Source organism: Atheta coriaria, unplaced genomic scaffold (genome assembly GCF_025399875.1).
Source record: "Atheta coriaria isolate IRGN ID8LTWV9N9 unplaced genomic scaffold, Caltech_Dcor_3.1 hic_scaffold_2_pilon, whole genome shotgun sequence".
Classification (NCBI taxonomy): Eukaryota; Metazoa; Arthropoda; class Insecta; order Coleoptera; family Staphylinidae; genus Dalotia; species Dalotia coriaria.
In genome coordinates, this window is record NW_027045444.1 from 2,975,929 (window position 1) to 2,997,419 (window position 21,491).

Below are 21,491 nucleotides of genomic sequence, written 5' to 3' on the forward strand. Positions count from 1 at the left end.
TTCGCAAAAGATGAGATGGGGCGCAAAGCGTATTAGGAAATCCCGACGTAGAATTTAAATCATTTGAGTTAAGCTCATAAATTTATCGAAAAATCGAAGGTTTTTATCAAATTTTTGTAATTTTTCGAATTTTAAAGTAGTAGCAATTAAAAATTTAGATTTTTATAAACTGCAGGTGAAAGTATATTAAATTGTCTTTATATATATGGTTAAAATGTTTAAAAATGTTAATTTGTTTTTGAGTTATTAAAGTTTAAAGTTGACGTTATTTTAAAAAAGTAAAAAAATGCTTTTTTTAATGTTTTGCTTTGTAATTTCGACTACACTCGGTATATTAACACAAAATTCTCAGAAAATATACTTAATAAGTTTGTTTATAATATTCTGCAAAGAAAATATAAATATTTAACTTGTATTAAAAGTTATAAACGTTTAAAATTGACTTAACTTAAGATAAAAAAAAAACCGAATGTTTTTTTTTTTTTGTGTTTTGCTCTATAACTACTGAAACACTTTGTATAATAACCTGGAATTTTCAGAAAATGTACAGTATTAGTCTATCTTTAATATAAAAAAAAGAAAACATAAATATCTTAATTCAAATTTGACTTATAAACAATTAAAATAGTCTTTGTCATAAAATACTTACTAAATTTTTATTTTCTTATATTATCTCTTGTAATTTCTGTAATACCATGTATATTTTTACGAAATTCTCAAAATATATAAACAATAACATTCTTTATCACCTCCAATCAACAGAACTTAATTATCTTAATTACATTCCATTTTATTCAACTTTAAAGTTGTGTTAAATATTTCCCATTTAAATAACATTGATTTCCGGTCGCCATTACTAAATTTTTCCATTTTCAACCCTTTATTCTAAATATTTACGCAATCAAAAGCAGTTATTACACAAATAATATGTTTTTCCTAAAACAAATACCATATTTCCCACACAAAACCCACAAACAAACAAAAACAGCAAAAAAATAAATAAAAACAAAAACTTTCAAAGCTTTGATAAACAGAAAATCGCATAAAAGATTAACGCGTTAAGCCGGCAGGCACGCAGTTGTGCGGTCATGCGATAATCGCAATCATCTCGTGCGCTTGTGAACATTTCCCAAACGACTTCAAAACACAAAACACAAAACGCAAAACGCAAACCAAAACAGAAAAAATAATAATGAATAAAAACTAACATCAAACATGGCGTAAAATCAAAACGCATCGAACGAGAACATGAAATCGATGCGCATGTACGTGTATAACCTCAAAGCAGTGGAAAAAATCGTAAAAAGTTAAAACTGCAAACATGTTGTGTGCGAATTATTGCAGTTTGTTGTTTTGTTGTGTTTTTTTTGCGCGTTGATTTTTTGTTTTTGCTGGTTACGCTTCGGACAAATCGCGTCGTTTGTCTCTCGGGGGTGCGCAGAATGTACGCGTCAATCATACCACTACACATGGATGGGAAAAAATGCAACAGAGGCGGAATTTCCAAAGACAATGCGATATTGATGAATGCAATATTTCATTCGGCTGTAAAACTGTCATTTTGTGTTCAATTTTTTTCGAAAAATAAAAAAAATGAGAAAATAGTCAACTTTGAATGGAAATTTTGAGTACTTCTGGTTTAATTTCTAAAGTTATTAATATCACATCAAAAAGTATGATTATTAAACTACTAAATGGTGAAAAGTAGATAAGTCTATCTTAATTAGTTTTCTTGTAATTTAAAAAAGAAAAATATATATTTTTCTAAAAAAACACAAATTAATGAAAAACAACTTTTTTAAATTCAAATTTTGAGAACTTCTAGTATGATATATGAACTTATTAATATCACAAATAAAAGTATAATAATTGAACTATCAAATAGTGAAAACTGAGCAGGTTTATCATTATTAGTTTTCTTGTAATTTAAAAAAGAAAAATATATGTTTTCACAAAAAAACACAAATTAACGGAAAAACAACTCCTTTTCATGTTAAATTTTGAGAACTTCTGGCATTAATTATGCAGTTACTAATACTACATCTAGAAATATATTTAATAAACTATCAAATAACAAAAACTAGACATATCTATCATAATTAGTTTTCTTGCAATTTAAAAAGAAAAAAGGTAAATATTTAACTTAAAAATACAAATTTCAGAAAAACAACTTTTTCAAAGTCAAATTTTAAATACTTCCGGTTTAAAATATAAACTTTTTTATATCACACCTTAAAATATATTTAATAACCTATCAAACAGTGAAAACTAGAGGTCCCTATCATAATTACTTTTCCCACAAATTAAAAACGAAATTTATTTAACAAAAAAATCCAAAAATTTCCAAAAAATCTATAAACAAATCCTTAAATAAAAACAAAAACCAAAATCCAAATTGATTTTATATCAGTGCGTCACAAATAAATCTGCATATAGAGTAGACACAAATCACGTACACACAAGCTTGGAGGGATGTTTCATCCCTATTAATGAAAGCCGTGGATCGCGCGCAATCAAATGAAAAAGCGATCCGCGTTTTTGCATTCGATTAATGAATAAACAACACAACACACAACACACCAACACAAACGCATACATCTCTCGCATGAAAACTCAAAAGCAGCAAAATCAAACGCAAAAAGTGATTTTCCAGGGGATGAGTTTCCACCCACCCTTTCCATTCCATCCCTAACTCCTCAGGCGTAAAACTTTCATGTTCACAAACAAACCACATACAACATTAATAACTGCTAAATCTCAATTTGCTCAATTCAATCAAAACTAAAACCGGAAAACGGAAACCGGAAAAATAATAACTTAATAAACAATTTGCATGAAAATAAAAAATCACAGATAAAATTTGATTTTAAAAATGCATAAATAAAACTACACCGGAAAACCGGAAGTGTATGTATAGTGTGGATGCAAATACGATATTAAAATGGCGCCGGAGCAAATAGAATCGTATTTATTTATTAATTAAATTTCCGCATCGGTTTTATTGGTTTTTCGTGCGTTGGCGTTAAAACTCGCACAAATGGCGTATTTTGTTAGTTTTTCGGCCGCCCCGACCACCCCAGTAATCACTGGTGTTTGATTTCAATTAAAATTTAATTAATTCTAACCGGAAAATGATTCGGATTCATCTCTGAAACATATTTATACAAAGTGTTCTCAAAAAGTAAAATTTATGCAAAAAATTGAAAATTTCCAAGAAAAAAATTGAAATACTTCACAAAAACACCCTGTATATTTATATTATTGTTTATATCAATATGTAAGTTATTTATAAATTTATTTATACAAAGTGTTGCTAAGAAAATTATTATTTTACAAAAAAATATAAAAAAATCAAAGAAAAATTGAAATATTTCTCATAAACAACCTGTATAATCATATTATTGTATTTGTCAATATGCAACTCATCTCTAAAACATATTTATACAAAGTGTTTCCACAAAAATATTTTTTTTATAAAAAAAATCAAAAACAAGCCTCAATTATTTCTAAAAAATAATAAAAAATTTGTACAAACACCCTGTATATCTATATCATTGTTTGTGTCAATATGCGTGGGGTAAATAGTAAATACACGACATGTTTTGAATTGCGTGCAGGTTGCGAGGAATATTGGGGGTGGTTTTCGCCGCCGCCGCCGCCGCCGCCGCCGGGGGTGGGAATACGAGATAAATCGTATCGCCGTGAATTGCCATACGCTCGTCGCTCGGGGATTGTGCGGCCGCAAATTGGAATCATAAACGCGCGCGCACAATGGCTGGTCACCGCACCACGAAACCGCCGCCCCCGCCTCCTGCGTGTATATGTATGTGTGGGTGGGTGTGTGCAGGTGACTGCGGCCGAAGCGCTGATTTCCGACGCCATTGATTATTCCGCTGCAGCGGATCGAAATTTATCGCGAATTGTTTGCGTCGCTGAGATTGCGCGTGGATTGTTTGATGTTGAATGGGGAATTATTTCGTTTCGGGGGGTGGTGGAATTATTTGGTTTTGCGGGGATCATAGGGTGGGGATTATAGTTGTATTGTGAGGAAATTGTTTCTGTTTTGGGTAATTAGGTATGGAATTATGTTAATTTTAGTGAGGGGATGAGTTTTTTTCAAAGTGGAAAATTGTTTAAAATCATGAATAATTGGTGTAATAATAATGTTAGAGGGAAAATTTAAAGTGTATTTAAAGAGAATTTAATTATCTATTATAATCTGAATAGATATTTGTTTTATTTTTAATAGTTTTTGTGTAAATTAATAAAAAGTAACAAAATTCATTTTTCAAAATTATTGCCAAATGATTTATTTTTTGCAAAAATTTTTCTTTTTTAAATTATGAGAAAACTAATTAAGATAGAAATGTCTAGTTTTCACTAAACGATACATAATTAAAGATATTTAAAGATTTTATACAGGGTACACCCTAAATTTATACAAGGTGTACATAAAAATCAATTTTTGTTAAAAAAATCGAAAAAAACTAAAACAAACTTTAAAACAAAATAAAAAAATCACCCAAACATCCTATAAACCCAAAATAAACTCTATTCCACCCCCAAACTAATACTCTATCAAACCCCGGAAACAAAACATAATTATCTCTTCTACTTCCCGAGATAATTACAAAATACTGACACTGGTGAATAAATTAAGCAAACACTCAACATGAAAGTTATCCAAACAAGTTTTATATTAAAGCGAGCGTGCTTGCCGGAATATCACATAAATCGCATAAATCCCAAACCGCCGGCGGGCATGCGGCGAAAATTCGACAATTTCGCATTACTCCGCCGAGGAAAACCACGCGAGCGCAGAAAGCGCCGCCGGCTATTGCGCACGACTCCGAAAACGATTGAAACTTTCAAATTGTTGCCCACAAACAAATTCAACGAACGTACCGAACGAACGGAAAGTGTATTGGTATGTGGCATTGCGCAGCAATGTAGAACACGAAATCGTCGCGATGTGCCAAAGTCGCCGAGGGGAGACGAGCAAACGCAAATGTGTTTTGTCTCCAGACAGACGGAAAAAGAAAAAAATGATAAAAATCATTGCAAAATAAAAAAAAAATAGAAAATTTGTGATTTTTATGTTGGAAAATTATATAAATGTTTATTTTTAGTGATTTTTTGATGATTTTATGAAGTTTTTCGGGGTTATTTTTGTATTTTTGTTGACTTCCGGTTTGAAAAATATTTTCTTTTGTGAATTGTGGGAAAACTAATGAACATAAAAATGTCTAGTTTTAACTATTTGATAGATTATTAAATAAACTTTCAAATGATGTATAAAACTTCCTAATTTTATAGTCGGGAGCGGCTAGAAACAGCCTCTCAAAATATTCTTGTAAAAAATACGGAAAATGCTGATAAACTTAAAAAATATGATAATTTTGTGTAAAAATAATCTCAAAATATCATAAATATAAATAAAACATAAGAAAAATGCAAGAAAACTCTGTTTTTCTAAAGAAAAAAATTATTTCCGGTTTCGCGAAGAATTTCTTTTTCAAATTATGTGAAAACTTATGATGATAAAAATGTCTAGTTTTCACTATTCGATAGATTATTAAATTATCTTTCAAATGATATATAAAACTTCCTATTATAACAGTCGGGGGTGGCTAAAAACCGCCTCTCAAAATATTTTTGTAATATATACGAAAAACAAGTTACTTTTGCGTAAAATATGTCTCAAAATTTTAAAAATAAAAGTAAAAAACCTAAAAACTCAATAAATGTTAAAAAAACTTCCTCACAGATAAAAAAATAAAAGTAAAGATAATTAAACGCAGAAAAGTCTTAATAACTCTGCGGTTTAAAAGAAAAAGCGTCCGCTTACATAATTAGTCGACGATCTCGACCATCCGCAAGTTGCCCCCGGGCGGCGCGCGTAATTATACACCTGTAAAACGCCCGCCGCCGCCGTTCGCTCATTTCGCGCCGGCAAAAAGCGCATTCTTAAGCGTTGGCATTAATTTGCGAGCGGCGCCGCGCCACCGAATGTTAATTTTAATAGCGCAGGCCGGTCTTGCGGAGGTTGTGGTGTAGCTGCGGTGCCGGGGGCGGTCGGTGTTGCTTTGATTTGCGCACCGCTTGCCGCCGCCGGCGTAAAAACGCGGATGGAAATTGCGAAATTACGCAAATCGCGCTAATTACCGCCGCGCGGCAATTACTCTAGCGGCGGCTCTGGGGGCGGTGGCGGCGGACAAAGGCCGCTCTAATTAGTAGAACCACCACCGGTGCGTTGGCATAGCGACGGAGTCAATCGGTCAGGTGTAGAAACGAGTTTACAAAAGATCAATTCAAATAAATTTTGTTTTGATCAAAAATGAAATGGTTTGGTTTTTTGAGGATAACTCGAGAAGTATTTGAGATAATTAAATTTTGTTTTTAGAAATGAATAAACAATTAAATTATCTATCCAAAAACAGTTTTGTTGAGATTGTTTTCATATTTAGTTAATAAGTTATTTATGTTTAAAGTGCATATACGTTTTTTTTAAGAAAATTAAGTGCGCCATTTTAGTTTTTATCAATTTATGCAAGAACTAATAACAATAGAACACAAATCTTTTTAGATTATTAGAGATAATTAAATTCTTTATCAAATGAAAGTTAAACCAGATATTTATCACAACTAGTTCAGGTTTTATAAGAGTTTAAAGCTGCATATTATATTTTACAATAAAATTTTCGAAAAACTTTAGATTTTTGTTTATATCTCGAGAATTATTTATGATAAATTAATTTTCTCTTCAGATATAAATAACCAATTAAATTGTCCAGCAAAACTAGTTTAGTTGATATTGTTAACACGTTTAGTTAATATATTATTGATGTCCAAAGACGCGACTACGTTTTTTAACAACAAAATTGCATCTTTTTAGTTTTTACTAATTTACGAATAAACTAATAACAATAAAACAATTATTATTTAATAACATGATAGATAATTAAATTCTTTATCAAAAAAAAGTTAAACATAACTTTTTCCACAATTACTTCCTGTTTAATAAGACTTTAAAGTTGAGTATAACATTTCACCAAACAATGTAAGAACTTTCCAAACTTCACCAACTTCAAAGTCTTATAAATAATAAACCAAAAACTTTAAAACTGCACTCTAAACTCCAAATAACCCACAATTTAATCATCTATCCATATTTTCAAACAAAATTATTCTATCATTAAAACTCCGCGAGTTATATGATAAAAACTGAGATAAAACAAGTAAACACCAATTATCAACAAAAAACATGATTTTCCATGAAAAAGAAACATGTTTAGCAATAATTAACAACTTCCTCTATATATACCAATAGAATATTAAAAAATTATTCAGTTATATCATAAACAGTCAAATGTTGCAAGTAACAGCAACAATATTAACATTAATAATCATAAAATGTGTTTTTTCAACGCATTCCTATAAAACATGTCCAGCAGACTTCATAGACTCCTTCACCAAACACATATTATCAGCCCAAAACGTCCAAGACCTCCTAAAATCATCAGAAAACGCGCAAAACAACATGACAACACTCCTAACAACATGGAATCAAGACGCAAGTGAAGAATTCCAACCAATCTATAAAAACCTCACGAATTTGTACAAAACATTCACAGAAAAGTACACAAATGAGAATAGTTCATCAATGTGTAAATTAATACATCAAAGAAGAAAGGATTACATCAATGAAGTCATGGATAACATACAGAATCTAATGACACAAGATTATTCGATAGAAATTGGTGAAATGTTCAAGAAAATGAACGAAGAAAACATAGACACAATCAAAAAGAGTATAAAAGCATGCAAAGCAAGAGATAACTGCTCGAATGAAGAAGTTATCACACAAGCAAGAGAACCACTGTTGAATACACGAGTTATGTACTGCTCAGAGTTAAGAAACAAACTTTATGAACAATCTAACATCGCAACAGATGCAAATTATATTCAATCAACACTCGAGATAATTATCAGAGAATATAATGAAGGTCTATGTGAAAAGTAACAGAAAATACCTTGTTATCATCATGAATATTGTTGTATTTTGTTTTCTATGTATCTATGCTTGTCTTCTTTTGTCAGAGGTGAGAATTCATTCCATATAACCTAAAAATACATGATTTAAAGTAAAATTCAACAAGAAAATATGATTTTTTTGGATAAATTAATAAAACTTACAAAGAAAGGTTTGTAGCCTAGTATTTTAAGATGGCGTAGCTTCATGTGTGCTAAACCAACCGGATGTGACGACCCACGAACTGTTGCGTTCCATCCAAGGATAACTATAGCGAAATAATCCTTGTTTTCATCCTTTGGTGCAGGTATAAGCTCACCAAACTCATAATTATCAAAACCCTGAGGTTTTATAAATTTTTTACTAAGTTTATCACGAGAAATAACCACATCTTAAACAAATTTTAATTAAAAAATAACCTATAAATTAAAAAAAATCATTTTTAGGTTAATTTTTACCTGCCCTGAGATATTGTGGTAGTAAATGTTCAATAAACATATTCTCCTGTCCTCCTACAATGTTTTCCAGTACTCCATGCACGTCCAGAATCAATTTATCCATCGCTGTCACCCTTTTAGTCTGTTCTTTGACCGGTGTGAACGTCGTCAGCCATTTTGCGCACTTAATTTGTTTGATTTTACTTAATCTAGGTCCATTATATTCAGGAACTTCAAGGTATGTGTTCATATTGAGCACGAATAACTCCCTGGGGAACATTTTTGCTGATTTACCATAAACTTCTTCGATTAATTCAGGATCTAACACTTGTTTCAATAAGTCAATGGAATACATGTTCTTTATGCTGAGGAAACTCAGCGCTGCACCCAGGCATTTCCTGTATCTGATTATTTCTGTATTGCGGCGTTCTTCGTGCAGTTCAGCCATGCATGCCTTGAATATACAGGGTGTTGTTTGTGGGTCGTAGTCGAGCATTGTTAGTGATAATAGAAGGCGTTCGATGTCTTTGAGTCGGACCATTTCAACGTTGGAGATGTTTGAGGCTATTCTTTGTGCTGCAATGCTTAAAGATGGTTTGTGGAGGATTTGGAGGGTTGTGCCTAGGAGGGCGGCGTGCAGGACGCAGAGGGTTGAGAGGTTGGGGAGTTTAGGGGTGATATGTTCCATGAAGTCCAGCATTTGGTCGGCTAAAGATGGATGGGAAGTGTATCTCACTGTCTGAAATTTTAAAATAAAGAATTTTATTATTTTTATGTTTTTGTTAATAATTAATGAATTAAAATAGGTTGAGATGTGAAATAAGTTGTAGATTATACTGTGGTTAATGTAGTTTAATAATTTGTTTGAAATTTGTTGATATCTTGATTGGTTTTAGAGATATTTATGTTTTTCTGAGAGAAAATAATTTGTTTTTTAACCTCAAAGTAGAATAATTTTTACGTGAACTTTAAACTCTTGCAAAAACTAAATTAATGGAGATATTTTAATGAACTAAACGTATTTCGGTCAATAATTAACTAAAGTATGAGATGCAAGCATCATATTGTTCCTTTTAAATGTTTGTCATTCTTAATTTTCGATATTTTTACAAAAATGCACAAAAACGTTACTTTTGAGATTTTCTGCAATAATTACTAAATGGTCAAAGTTAATATGATAAATTATATTGAAAACTCTGCGGAATTAATTATACTTTAATAATCTGCAAAGAAATTGTTAATATTTCTATTAGTTCACGAGATATTTAACTTTTTGTAACATGAAAACATGTGTCATGGCCGATACATAAAAATAAACGTAATGTAAACTTAAAACTCTTGTAAAAACTAAAATAATAGAGATATTTTAATAAACTAATCGTATTTTGATCAATAATTAACTAAACTATACCATACATCAATGATATTTATGACTTTAAACGATTATCAATCTTAAATTGCAAATTATTAACAAAAACGCACAAAAAACGTAATTTTGTACATTTTTCTCAATATCTTTTAAACTATTATACCTAGCATAACAAAATAAAAAGCAGATTATGCGTTAATTAATACTCTTCCATAATCAATTTAAAAATTTCAAATATTTCAAATAATTCGGGAGATATGGCAAATTTTATAAAACTTTCCATAAAACTCAACCAAAACTAACCTTCAAAATCCCACACAAAGTCATCTCGTGTATATCCTCGGCGTTTTTCGCCTTCCGCAGCATCTCAGCTAGAATCTGCGGAATTTTCACCTTAGTCTGAGTCTTAAAATACCCCAGAGCAACAATAGCCAACTCATCAACAGTCATCTCCTCCACTTTCAAATATAAAGCATGTTCATACTCAAAATGCATCAATCTCCTCCTGGAAACATTCATCAGAAAGAACACCTGCACCAGTTGATCTTTAGTCAACCTATGCTCAGGTTTCTTGGACATTTTATCAATGGCATTGAAGGTGAAGTCACCAACTCTGCCCAAACCCAACTTGTACCACTTTTCAGCCACTGTTATTAACATGTCAGGCTTCCAAATTCCTATTCTTCTACCGGATATATCATCCAGACAACTCCAAACATCATGATAATTGTGAGCATTTATAGAATCAACTGTTGGATAGTCATTTAATACATCTAGAAGAGTTAGGAGTTCATTATCTGTAAGTTTCTCAGCATGATCCATTAAACCATCAACTAATGCATCGAATCTTGTATCTGATATAGTTATATTGTGTTGTATGCAGAATGGAAGCACTTTTTTGAATGTTGAGACTATTTCAGAGGCTGTAGACTTTCGAAAGTGATGATTTAATGTGTTATTAAACCATTCAGTGGTCATGTCTTCATTTTGTTCATTTTTTTCAGGAAACACCTAAAGCACCACAAAATTAATAAGAGTATAACTTAAAGTATATGTGTTTTATGTTATTAAATATGTTTTATTGTTGTTAATGATGTATTTTAATAGTTATTTAGGTTTATTCTTACTTTTTGTGTGTCGAATAATGGTGCAATGATTCCATAGCAGTAAGTATTCTCCCTGTCCACGAATAATTTCGCATTTTGTGTTGGGGATGTTAATAGGGTTCTCTGGAGTGTAATCACACATTTTGAATATGTAAAATTGCAGAGTTTGTTGAGTTTTCTTAAATTTAGCGCTCGCAACATTTCTAACCTCTAAGCATGTGATTGTAGAATGGGGAGATACAAAAACTTTAATTAAAGTTTATTAAATTAATGAAAATTGTAGGTGGATATGTTATTTTCATAGAAGTCTTTAATATTTATTGAGATAATTAATATTTTGTGTAGATAGGACATAGAATTATTGTAGAAAACTATAAAAATCGTTGAAAATGGTAATTATGCATCATATTTTAACTTTTAAACAATATGAACTTAAAACGCGTGTAAAATGCAAAATAATTGCAATAAATGAATGTAATAAACTGTATTAGATAGGAAAATCAACAGAGTATAAGATTGTATACGATTAACAGCTACAATTGGCTTAATTTTTGTTTAATCTTAGAAATAAACCAAAAAAACATAATTTTTGTTTGTTTTACTGAATATTTATAAAAAGAATCAAGTTTCATACTTAAAGTAAACACGTTCCTGCACAAATTTTAGTGTACTTTCATTATCTGAAAAGAAAAACTTAATATTCATATTAGTTTAGTAGATATTTACAATTTTAAGTCAGAAAATGTATAATTCACATTAATATAAAATATAACCTAAAAAAAGTTAAAATTTATCAAAATATCGAAATAAAACATAAACAAATGCTAATATTGTATTGAAATTAATTAAAATGAACTAAGAAGTTAATTCTTCACTGAAATCAACAAACAAAATGGCTCTATTATTAATATTTACAACGTTATTTAGTAAAAATTAAAAACAAATAGCTATTGTCGTTTTGTTGGTGTTTTATTGAATATTTACTAAAATAATTAAGCTGGAAACTTAAACTAAACTCTATTCTATACTATAATTAACGTATTTTCATAATCTGGAAAGAAAAATGAAATATTTCAATTAATTTACGAGATATTAACAATTTTATACCAAAAAATGAGTAATTTTCTATCAATACAAGATATAACTTAAAAACAGTTAAAACTAATCAAAAATCTAAATAAAAACTAAACTAATAAAGATAAACTAATCAAATAAATAACTACAAGTAAAATAATCAAATCTCTAACCAAATCTAACCCCAAAATACCCACAACTCAAACCTATACATCGCAATTAAATAAAACCTCAATTTTAGTTAGAAATAAGTTATGTATTTTAAACTTGGAAATATAAATATGTATACTAATACATGAACAAACGCATTACAAGTCAAACCAATAATAATTAAATGTAAAAGGAATCAATTAAGTCTTTAGTAGAAAATTTGGACACTGTCTGTCAATATCACAAGAGAACCCAAGGTTTTAGCCATTTAGCAGTTTGCTGGTGGTCTACAACATTAAACAACCATCATAATCAAACAACCCAATAACTCTCCCTACAAAACCAATCAAAACTCACGTGGTAGTAGTAATATTCTCAAACAAAACATCCTTCTTCCTATTGATACACAGAGTAATCGCCATCGACGCCAGAAACACAACTAAACCAACGACCAGAGTCATGATTTCATGCGCACGGGCTGGTTTCAGGAATAATCTCACATTGAACTCCCTCCAGACACTTTCAGTCCATGAGGAATATTCACCAGAAGTCCAATCATATCCTAAACAATAAAAACATCAAAAATTAAACAAAAATTTAATAAAAACAAATAAATTACCATCGATTAAAAACGCCGGACTCTCCGCATCAGTCAAATTCATCGAAATCCTATAACACTGTGTCTCATTCCTCTGTAAAACACTCTGCGACATGTTGAAATGATAATAAACATGTGAAGACATGTTCGCAGGACAAGCACCTTTTCCAATCGTATCACCCATGAAGAATGCAAATGTCAATGCTAATAAATTCGTCATAATGTTGGAACTGACAGTGACACCAACATATAAACTCAAAGGTACTGGTTGGAAGCTGCCTTTTCGCAGAGCTCTGTGTATACTGCAGTTTGCCGACTCAAGATAACAATGCAACAATTCATTGATGTAATATTTGTTATAACGTTCCGTCCCCTTATATTCTCTCTTAGTGACTGCTTCGTAGAGTGTTTTAGCTATGCCATCAACCACTCCACCGATAAATACCTGTATACTGTCTTTTGGGAGTGTATCTACATCGTCTCCATTGGTTATGTTTTGATAAACAAATTTTATATTGTTTGAGTTGTCGTAGATGCTGTTGTAGTATGCATTTGTGAAGTTGGTTGCATAGTCTGTAAGCACAAGACTCTTGGGTGCGTTTTTTTCTCTTATGAATGATTGGATGGATGTGGGTGGGATGGTGTCTGTGTGTATTTCAATGTTTAGTAGGTTCTTTTTTAATATGTTGAGGAATTCACTTTGTTCGGGTTCGTTTAGAAGGTGTAGGTGGAGTTTTGGTGTGTTGGTGATTTGGGAGATTTCGAAGACGGTGTCGATGTCTTCGAAGCGGATGGGGTTGGAGTGTTCGGTGGTTGATGTGTATTCAGAACGGGGGAATTCGCCTTTCTTCATGTCGTAGACTATGCGTTGGGAGCCTATGTAGTCGAAGCTTTCGCCGTTGAAGAGGATGAAGACAACGTTTCGATCTAAAATTAAGAAAATTTAAGTTTTTATAAAATGGTTGATATGAGGTGGTTGTAATTGAGATAGAATGTTGATATTTGGTGGGTTTGTGTGTGGATTAATGTAATTTTATATTGTGAAAAGAGTTTGGGTTTATGTTGAATATTTTAGGAGATATTTGAGTTTAAGTGATGAGTTGCGCGGTAAAATGACGAAAATTAGAGAAAAAAAGTTTAAAAGTGTTGTAAAATCTAAAATAATTGAGATATTGATATGAAATAAACGTCATTTTATAGATAATTAACCAAAGTATTGAATGAGTATGAGTCCAAGTCTTGTTTTTGCTCGTATTATTGTTAATTTTAAGTTTTTAACAAAAATCAATTTTTTCAAAAATAACTAAATTTTTGATATTTATGTTAATAAATATTAAACTAAATCAATCAACAATATAAAACAAAGTGTTAATAATGTGTTAACTAATGTGCTTTCATATTTCGAAAACAAATTGTCATTATCTTAATTATTTCCTGAGTTATTCAAATTTTTGTAAAGACATGTCATACTTTTACACATAACCAACAAAACCGAACTTTAAACTCTTGTAAAAACTAAACTAATCACTCAAATTCAATAAAATAAAGTGCAAAACATAAATAATTTCATAATCTACCAAAATATCCAAACAAAACAATTCTATCTAATTTTTTCCGTGAATTATCCTCAAAAAACCAACAAAAATCATAAAAACCGCAATAAAACAAATTCTATCAAATATTTTCAACTTACCATAATCTTCATAGGTGGGTAACATCCTCTTGAGCAGTTCAGCAACTCCTAGTAACGTTACCATCCCCGTGACAGCGCTCTGCGCACCAGGTTCCAAATTATAAAACAACGAAGTGGCGTCAATGCGACTAACGACCAAAATCTGCTTGATATTACTCTTCAAAACAACAGCAGGCGATAGAGTTGAATTCCCAATTGGAAACAACGATGCCCACACGTTCTGATCACCCAAAGCATCACAAAACTTCATCGGATTCATGTTTACAACGGATTGCGATCGTCTAAACACAAAAAAAACAAAATTTTACAAAAAAATCAATAAAATTATATTTTTACTCGCCTTAAACATGTAGGTGTGTCATAGGCAGCAAACATGAAGCTCTGAAGTTCAATACTGCATAGAGAACGACTTGTATGCTCATCAAAACTGAAATTATTAAACTTTCCGAAGCAATCGCGGACTTTTTTCACTTCTTTCTCTTTATCCAAGTAAAAAACCGGGAATTTGAAGTCTTCAGCCAGGAGACTGTTACCAAAGAAGTTCCATTTGGTGTCACAAGTGCCTTGGATGTTACTACCTTCATTCGGACACTTTAAATCAGGACTGTAGTGATTTACAGGCAATTTTTGTTCATTTTCAATGTTATACACTAGTAAACCACTGATATGGTCCAGCAGCTGTAGTTTACTATTGAGTTCTCTAGTGAATAACTCAATTGGGATGACTGGGATGTAGTCTAAACCATTTTTGACATCCAAAACAAAGTTTAAATCACTTGGCGAGTCAACAAAGTGGATCACACCAGTTGAACCATCTCGTTTGGCTGAAAAATTCAAATATTTATATTAAATATTGTTTATGGTGATAAATAAATATATTTTCTAGATTTTTGCTGTGGAAATTATCAATTTATGTCTTTTGTTGCTCTGTTATCAGTGATTTAACTTACATGAGCAGCCAATTTGGTGTGTGCCATTCAATCGACGAAAACAAGCGGATATTCCGTCGACTTCATCGTACATCTTGTCTTTGGTACGTTGGGAGTGTACTATCAGTAAAAAATCGTAGATAATATTAGTGAAACATTGTTTTATATCGTTTTTTAGGTGTTTTATCAACTTAACCAACAAATTGTCTAGAAAATTACTCACCAGACGCGCACAAAGCAAAAATCAGGATATATTTAAACATTGGCGACATCGTGAAATGTTTAGGTATTGATTTATGTAGAAACAAAGTTGTTAATTAACGCGGAAACATTGTTTATGGCGAAATTATTTATTATCTGACAACTTCAACAATGCAAGATGAAAGATGACAGATGTGTACGTATGGTTGCCATACATTCACAACTAAAAATTAAAATTAAATTAAAAACAAATTCAAACGTAAAGTAATAAAAATAATTCATAAAAGTGTTTAGAATATTAATTTATATTGTTAGTATTTAGAATTATTTGTTATTTATTATGTAAAACAAAAATAATGTATAAAACAGGTAAATAGTAAATATGCATTCCACTAGAGGGCGCTAGCAGTACTATTTTGATTATTATTTACAAATGTGCCGTACTTTTTCAAAAAATAATTAAACTAAAATATAAACAAATTAAAGCATTAAACAATAAAAATTTAACTTACAAATGTTTAAATTAATAACTAATATTGTTTGTACATTAAATTTCTAATTATTTATTGCAAAAAACAAAAATAAAATTTGAATATTTCATTATTTAAAGCGCATTCCGCTAGGGGGCGCCACAAGTACCACTTTGACATTAATTCGTACCAAGATGATTGACAGTTTTAACAATTCAATTTTTCAACCTTGTTCAACGTTTAATCAACAAAAAACGCAAAATAAGGTAAATATAACCTTATTAACCATAACATAAACAATATATCTAACATATCCAACCAATTTAACCACTTGAAAAGACGTATATACTTCATAATCACGAAATAAACGCAAAAATGCCGGAAAACGAAGGCGTGTGCTCGCATACATCTAAATGGTGTGGGGGGCAAGGTTCGACGCACGGCGCCGGCTCGCGCGCGTCGCGACGTTACGTAATCGCAAAGTAGAAGTCACCGGGGCCGAATGTGTCTCTCGGTCTCAGGCGTCCGTCGAACGCGCAGCGCACACACTTAACCGGTGCATCCACCCGCCGACGCACACGCTACAAGAACATTTCCTCTTCTAAACTCAAAAACAATTGATAACACGCAGTGCGCAGCAAATGAGTTAATCCAGTGAATAAAAAAACATGCGGAAAATGTGCGTGGCTAAAATCAATCGGCGGTGAACACGAATGCTAATTGCTCCGATGTTAAATTTAAATGAATGTGCAAAAGTAATGATTGCGTAATGCGCGCATGAGTAAAATTTGATTTTTGTGGATTTTTTTGGTGGAAATCTGCGGGAGAACTGTAATTTTCGGCCGGTGTGGTGGCAAGTATTGGAAAATCAATTCCGGGCCCTGAAGGCGGGTGGAGGCGGCGCGCCGGCGGTGTGCACGTGTGAGTGGCGAGTGTGTGCGGAAGCTGAGCCGGCGAAAACGCGCAAAACGTCGATAAAATTTAATTTGCGGTGAATTTTTTTGGAGGATTTGGAGTTGATTGTTGTTAGATACATTGATGGTTAAAGGTCGTGTGGTGGTCGTTGCGGGGTGATTTGAGGGTTTTGAGGGTTTTTCCGAAGAGAGGCGTGCGCAGCGGACCGGAAGATGGGCAAGAAGGCCCGCAAGACGAGATGGCGTGCACTGGCTATTGATACCGGTGAGTTTTTTGACGTTTTTATTAATTGTGGAGGATTGGTGAGGTGTAGGATATTTTTTTAAAAGGGAGTTTGAAGATGATGAAATTGTCTATGTTTTGGTGTAAGGATGGTTGGTTTAAGTGTGATGGTTTAGGAGTTATGAAGGATTTTATATGAAGGTTGATAAATTTGTCATTTTTTACTAATTTGTTGATAATTAGTAGGGTAATTAGTTTATGGTGTTGAAATTTTGTGGAAATATTCTTGATTAGTTGGTTTATTGATATCAGTTTAGAAAATTTAATTATTGTTAATAGTTTTTGAGTTATTAATGATTAAAGTTAACATTTAAAAAAAATCGATATAAAAATATAGAAAACTGCAAAAGTGTGACTAAATTTGTTGTAACTTTTAATTGGTTACAGTTTTTAAACTTTTATAAAAACAATTTAATAGTTGCTAATATTATCTATCTTTTCAAGCAAGATTGTTGTTTTATCACTGATAGTTTTTGAGTTATCAGTGATTAAAATTTAAGTTTTAAGAAATTGATATTTTTTACAAATTTGTTGATAAAAACTAAACTAAATTATTTATAACCTCAAAAACTTAAAAATATATTGAGGATTAGTGGTGTTAGAGATATCTGTTTAAAAAATTGAATAATACCTAGTAGTTTTTAAGTTATCAATGTTTAAAGTTGACTTTAAATTAATTTGAATACAAAAAAATAAAAAATGCAAATATTCAATTTTTTTTGCAATAACTTTTGAAACACTCAGTATAATTTAATCAAATTTTCGTAGAACATAACCAAATAGTACTGCTATAATATACCAAAGAAACAATTACAATATATTAATTAGTTTTCTATTTATTTAACCTCAAAATAAATTTTTAAAAACTAAAAATAATTAATTTTTTACAAAAACAATCATAATTAATAAACTTTAAAACATACAATATTTTACTAAATACAATATAAAAGTATAATAAATTCTCTTTCCAATGATGTTTTATTCTATTTTCTACGACTTTCATAACTCAAGTTATACGACTTGATAACAGACACATTTTATCTATTCCCATATTTCTAAAAATATCAAAAATTCATTTGTTTTATACATTTATCCTCTAAACATTGATCCTCTGTTTCGCTGCTCGGCTGTTCGACTGTGGTGCGTTATGTCGTTTACATTACTCGTACGCTTACGTCGTTTACGAATACTGCAATTATGTAATCAAGCAAACCATGCGATCCATGCTCGAACCTCTCGACGAGCGCAAAAAGCACGTGCTTGAACAACTCACGAGTTATTATTAAATATTCTATATAAATTTCGCACTTTACGCTCCGTTCTTCTCACCGTATTATTTTACTAGACTTTTATCTCTAAAGATTTAAAAATAAAAAATTCGTTTGGATAAAAGTAACTTTTTGCATTGAAATGCAATTTTGCATTGAGTTTTATTGTGTTTTATTGTGCAACGAGGATAATTACTTGACGTGTGTCAGGTTAACGAGCGTAGTAAAGGTGGTATTTGTGTGGTTATGCACGTGGTTTGTTGGCTAGCTGAAGTTGAGGTTGTAATTGTAGTTTTAGTGCTTACTACGAGCGAAATAAACTAAAGTGAGGTAAAGTGAAGTGGATTTTGTGACTGTGCATAAATTCGCTAATGTTGGTTTTTAGTATTTTGTTGATAACTTTTGTATAGAAGGAGTTGGGACTTTGAAATTTTGAATATAGGTAGATGGGTATATTGTTTATAGTACTTGAGAATAACAATATTTTATTTTTGTTAGTTTAATAGATATTTGGTATTAAAGATATAAATTTTTGTTTTTTAAAACAGTTTTATTTTTTATATTTTTGTTTATAACTTTTAAATTAACAATAGTTGAATATTAAAAATTAGTACAGGGATAAATAATTAGTTAATAAATAAATTTTGAAAATTGCAATATTTTTGCTTAATTGGTTTAAAAGATATTTGATTTTTAAATTGTTAAAATGAAACAAAAAATAATACATTTTTTGCTATTTTTGTTTATAACTTTGGAAATAAATTATTTAGAATATTAAAATTTAGTACGCAAGTAAACAGATAGTTTATAAACAAATCTCTAAAGTTTCAACTTAATTGTTTAATTAGTTTAAAAGTTATTTGATCTCAAAGTTGTCAAAAAAGTATAAAACCAAAAATATACAATTCTAATCATTTTTGTTAATAACTTTTAAATTAAATATTCTAGAACATTCAAATTTCATACAGTTATAAACAAATAACCTCCCAACATACCCCAAAAATTACAAAACCGAAATCTATTTAGTATAAAAGTTATAGGCTCGTAAAATGACATCGACATGAATAATTACTATCAACACATTTTTATACCTCTATACAATAAAAAAAATGATAAATTTCGATAAAAAAAACTTAAATAACGCAATAAATTTCAATAACATCACATTTGACATTATTTGACGTAATTAATTTCCAAATACTTTTATGCCATCTGACACTCCTGACATGACTCCTGACACTTAACATCATGCACATCGCGTGATTTTAATTTTGTTTCATATTTTGTTTTTTATTATTCGTGTTTTTCATCGATAAAACAAAATAAAACTAATAAAAAATTTACTACTGTACATAAACATTATCATCATGAACACTCGTATAGTACGAGTAACTTTTGACGTTGATAAACTTGGCTTAAGTTAAGACACTTAACATTAAAGTGCTTTAAAAGTGTGACTTCCGTTACGTCTCTACTTTTCGTCTTACGTTATATTTAAATTCATATTCTGACTTCTCTTGACACTTGAAAAATGTTCCGCATCATTTTTTTCTATTCCTGTTTTCCTGTTTGATTTTTTTCTTTCTTATTTCTTGTTTTAAGTCGGGTTAAGTGTAGATGAAGAGTTGTGTAAGCTATGAATAGCAGCGGCTGAGATTTTCAGCAATGCGTGGCTGAAAATAGTCGCGGTGGTAAATTGTTCGTGGATGAGATGTGCTGGCCTGCGGCTCGACGCCTCAACGAGCCGATTATGCCAATTGATTGCGTTTTATGTTTATGCGCGGAGATGAAACGCGGTGATTATGAAACGATGCACAACGCGAGCACCAAACAACTCAATCAGTGCGTACAAGTAGTAAAATATCTTGGAGAAATATTTGGTTTTCATTAGGAAATGGTATAAATTGAAAGATTTATTTCTGGTTTTGGTAAAATTTGAATTATTAGTGATTTTTATAAGAGTTGGAGTAGTGTTAAATGATATAAATTTAGTTTAATATTTTTTGGTCATTTTGATCGTTTATAACTTTTTAATTAAACAAGTTATTGTTTTAAAAATTTAAGGATTTGTTTATAATGTATTTATTTATAAGGGTTCAAAATTTGAAGGTTCTGGAGTGTTTTATTTAAAAGTTATTAACAAAAATCGAACAAATTGCATTTTTTACTTTTTAAATCTATTATTAATTTCAAGACTAATTTCTTTTAAAATAATAGTGGCACAGATTTGTAATTTATAGAAAGTGTTTTTCATGTATTTAGTTATTTTCATTCCAAATTTCAATAATTTAAATGTATTTGTCTAAAAGTTATAAACAAAATTGCTAAACATTTCATTTCCACAACTTTTCAAAAATTTCTCAACTTTAATTGTTTATAACTTTTAATATAAACAAATTATACTATTACAAATTTGCACAAATATTTATAACATATTCATCTATATCTGTACCTATCTGTACCTATCTGTTGAACATTCTAGGTCTATCCATTCAAAAGTTATAAACAAAAAACCACAAACTTCCCAAAAAAACAACTTAAACAGCAATCAATTTCAAAACTCAATAATTTCTAATTTCATCACAAATATACATCCTAAAAACTACCTAGAAACAAACCAGTACAACATAAAAGTGTAAAACTAATAGATAAATAAGCTTAATTCAATTAGCTCGTATTTAACACACGTATAATATAAACCTGTTCTACTCTACTCTATTCTTACTCTACTAAAATACTCGTAAGTTACCTTAACACAACTCAACACAAATAAAATCTAAAATCAGTTCTTGGCATTTCTACTCATACTCTACGCCCGACATAATTCACAATCAAGTGTCAACTCGTCGCCGGTAGTAAACTTGCCTCTACCCACACAGCATATATTTATTTACGTATTTATCACTGTTTAATATTTAATTATCACTCATACACCCTGCAATACCGAATACTGAAAGTTCAGTATAG

The 21,491-nt window shown here is 30.7% G+C and overlaps 3 protein-coding genes across 4 annotated transcripts in view; 1 reads left to right on the top strand and 2 right to left on the bottom strand.

Moving 5' to 3' along the window:
* Positions 1-7,925: 7,925 nt before the first annotated feature.
* LOC135801660 (FAST kinase domain-containing protein 5, mitochondrial-like) lies at positions 7,926-11,173 on the bottom strand. Its single transcript, XM_065315157.1, has 5 exons — positions 10,966-11,173; positions 10,142-10,849; positions 8,491-9,208; positions 8,197-8,423; positions 7,926-8,124 (listed from the first exon to the last, which is right to left on the bottom strand). The coding sequence occupies exons 1-5, from the start codon at positions 11,143-11,145 to the stop codon at positions 8,044-8,046; spliced, it is 1,914 nt and encodes a 637-aa protein (XP_065171229.1). The 5' UTR covers positions 11,146-11,173; the 3' UTR covers positions 7,926-8,043.
* A 721-nt stretch (positions 11,174-11,894) lies between these two features.
* LOC135801984 (nicastrin-like) lies at positions 11,895-15,783 on the bottom strand. 2 transcript variants are annotated; one of them, XM_065315537.1, is made up of 7 exons: positions 15,612-15,783; positions 15,410-15,508; positions 14,800-15,283; positions 14,460-14,740; positions 12,788-13,693; positions 12,526-12,730; positions 11,895-11,995 (listed from the first exon to the last, which is right to left on the bottom strand). In XM_065315537.1, the coding sequence occupies exons 1-7, from the start codon at positions 15,658-15,660 to the stop codon at positions 11,989-11,991; spliced, it is 2,031 nt and encodes a 676-aa protein (XP_065171609.1). In that variant the 5' UTR covers positions 15,661-15,783; the 3' UTR covers positions 11,895-11,988. The 2 variants fall into 2 exon arrangements, with proteins under 2 accessions (XP_065171609.1, XP_065171601.1); XM_065315529.1 differs by lacking the exon at positions 11,895-11,995 and adding an exon at positions 12,254-12,455.
* Positions 15,784-16,536: 753 nt separating this feature from the next.
* LOC135803481 (uncharacterized) overlaps positions 16,537-21,491 on the top strand; it is a 28,540-nt gene continuing 23,585 nt past the window's right edge. The window contains exon 1 of the mRNA XM_065317107.1: positions 16,537-17,238. Coding sequence (XP_065173179.1) covers positions 17,187-17,238 — 52 coding nt within the window. The 5' untranslated portion in view covers positions 16,537-17,186. The remainder of the gene's footprint in view (positions 17,239-21,491) is intronic.

Bases quoted from the DNA above. Each gene is read 5' to 3' on its own strand.
- LOC135801660 (XM_065315157.1), bottom strand. From the start codon at position 11,145: ATGTTGCGAGCGCTAAATTTAAGAAAACTCAACAAACTCTGCAATTTT. The intron at 9,209-10,141 runs GTTAGTTTTGGT...TTAAAATTTCAG, and splicing joins CTTTGTGTGGGATTTTGAAG to ACAGTGAGATACACTTCCCA. The intron at 8,424-8,490 runs GTAAAAATTAAC...AATTTGTTTAAG, and splicing joins ACCACAATATCTCAGGGCAG to ATGTGGTTATTTCTCGTGAT.
- LOC135801984 (XM_065315529.1), bottom strand. From the start codon at position 15,660: ATGTCGCCAATGTTTAAATATATCCTGATTTTTGCTTTGTGCGCGTCT. The intron at 15,509-15,611 runs GTGAGTAATTTT...TTTTACTGATAG, and splicing joins TTTTGCTTTGTGCGCGTCTG to TACACTCCCAACGTACCAAA. The intron at 13,694-14,459 runs GTAAGTTGAAAA...TCTTAATTTTAG, and splicing joins ACCCACCTATGAAGATTATG to ATCGAAACGTTGTCTTCATC.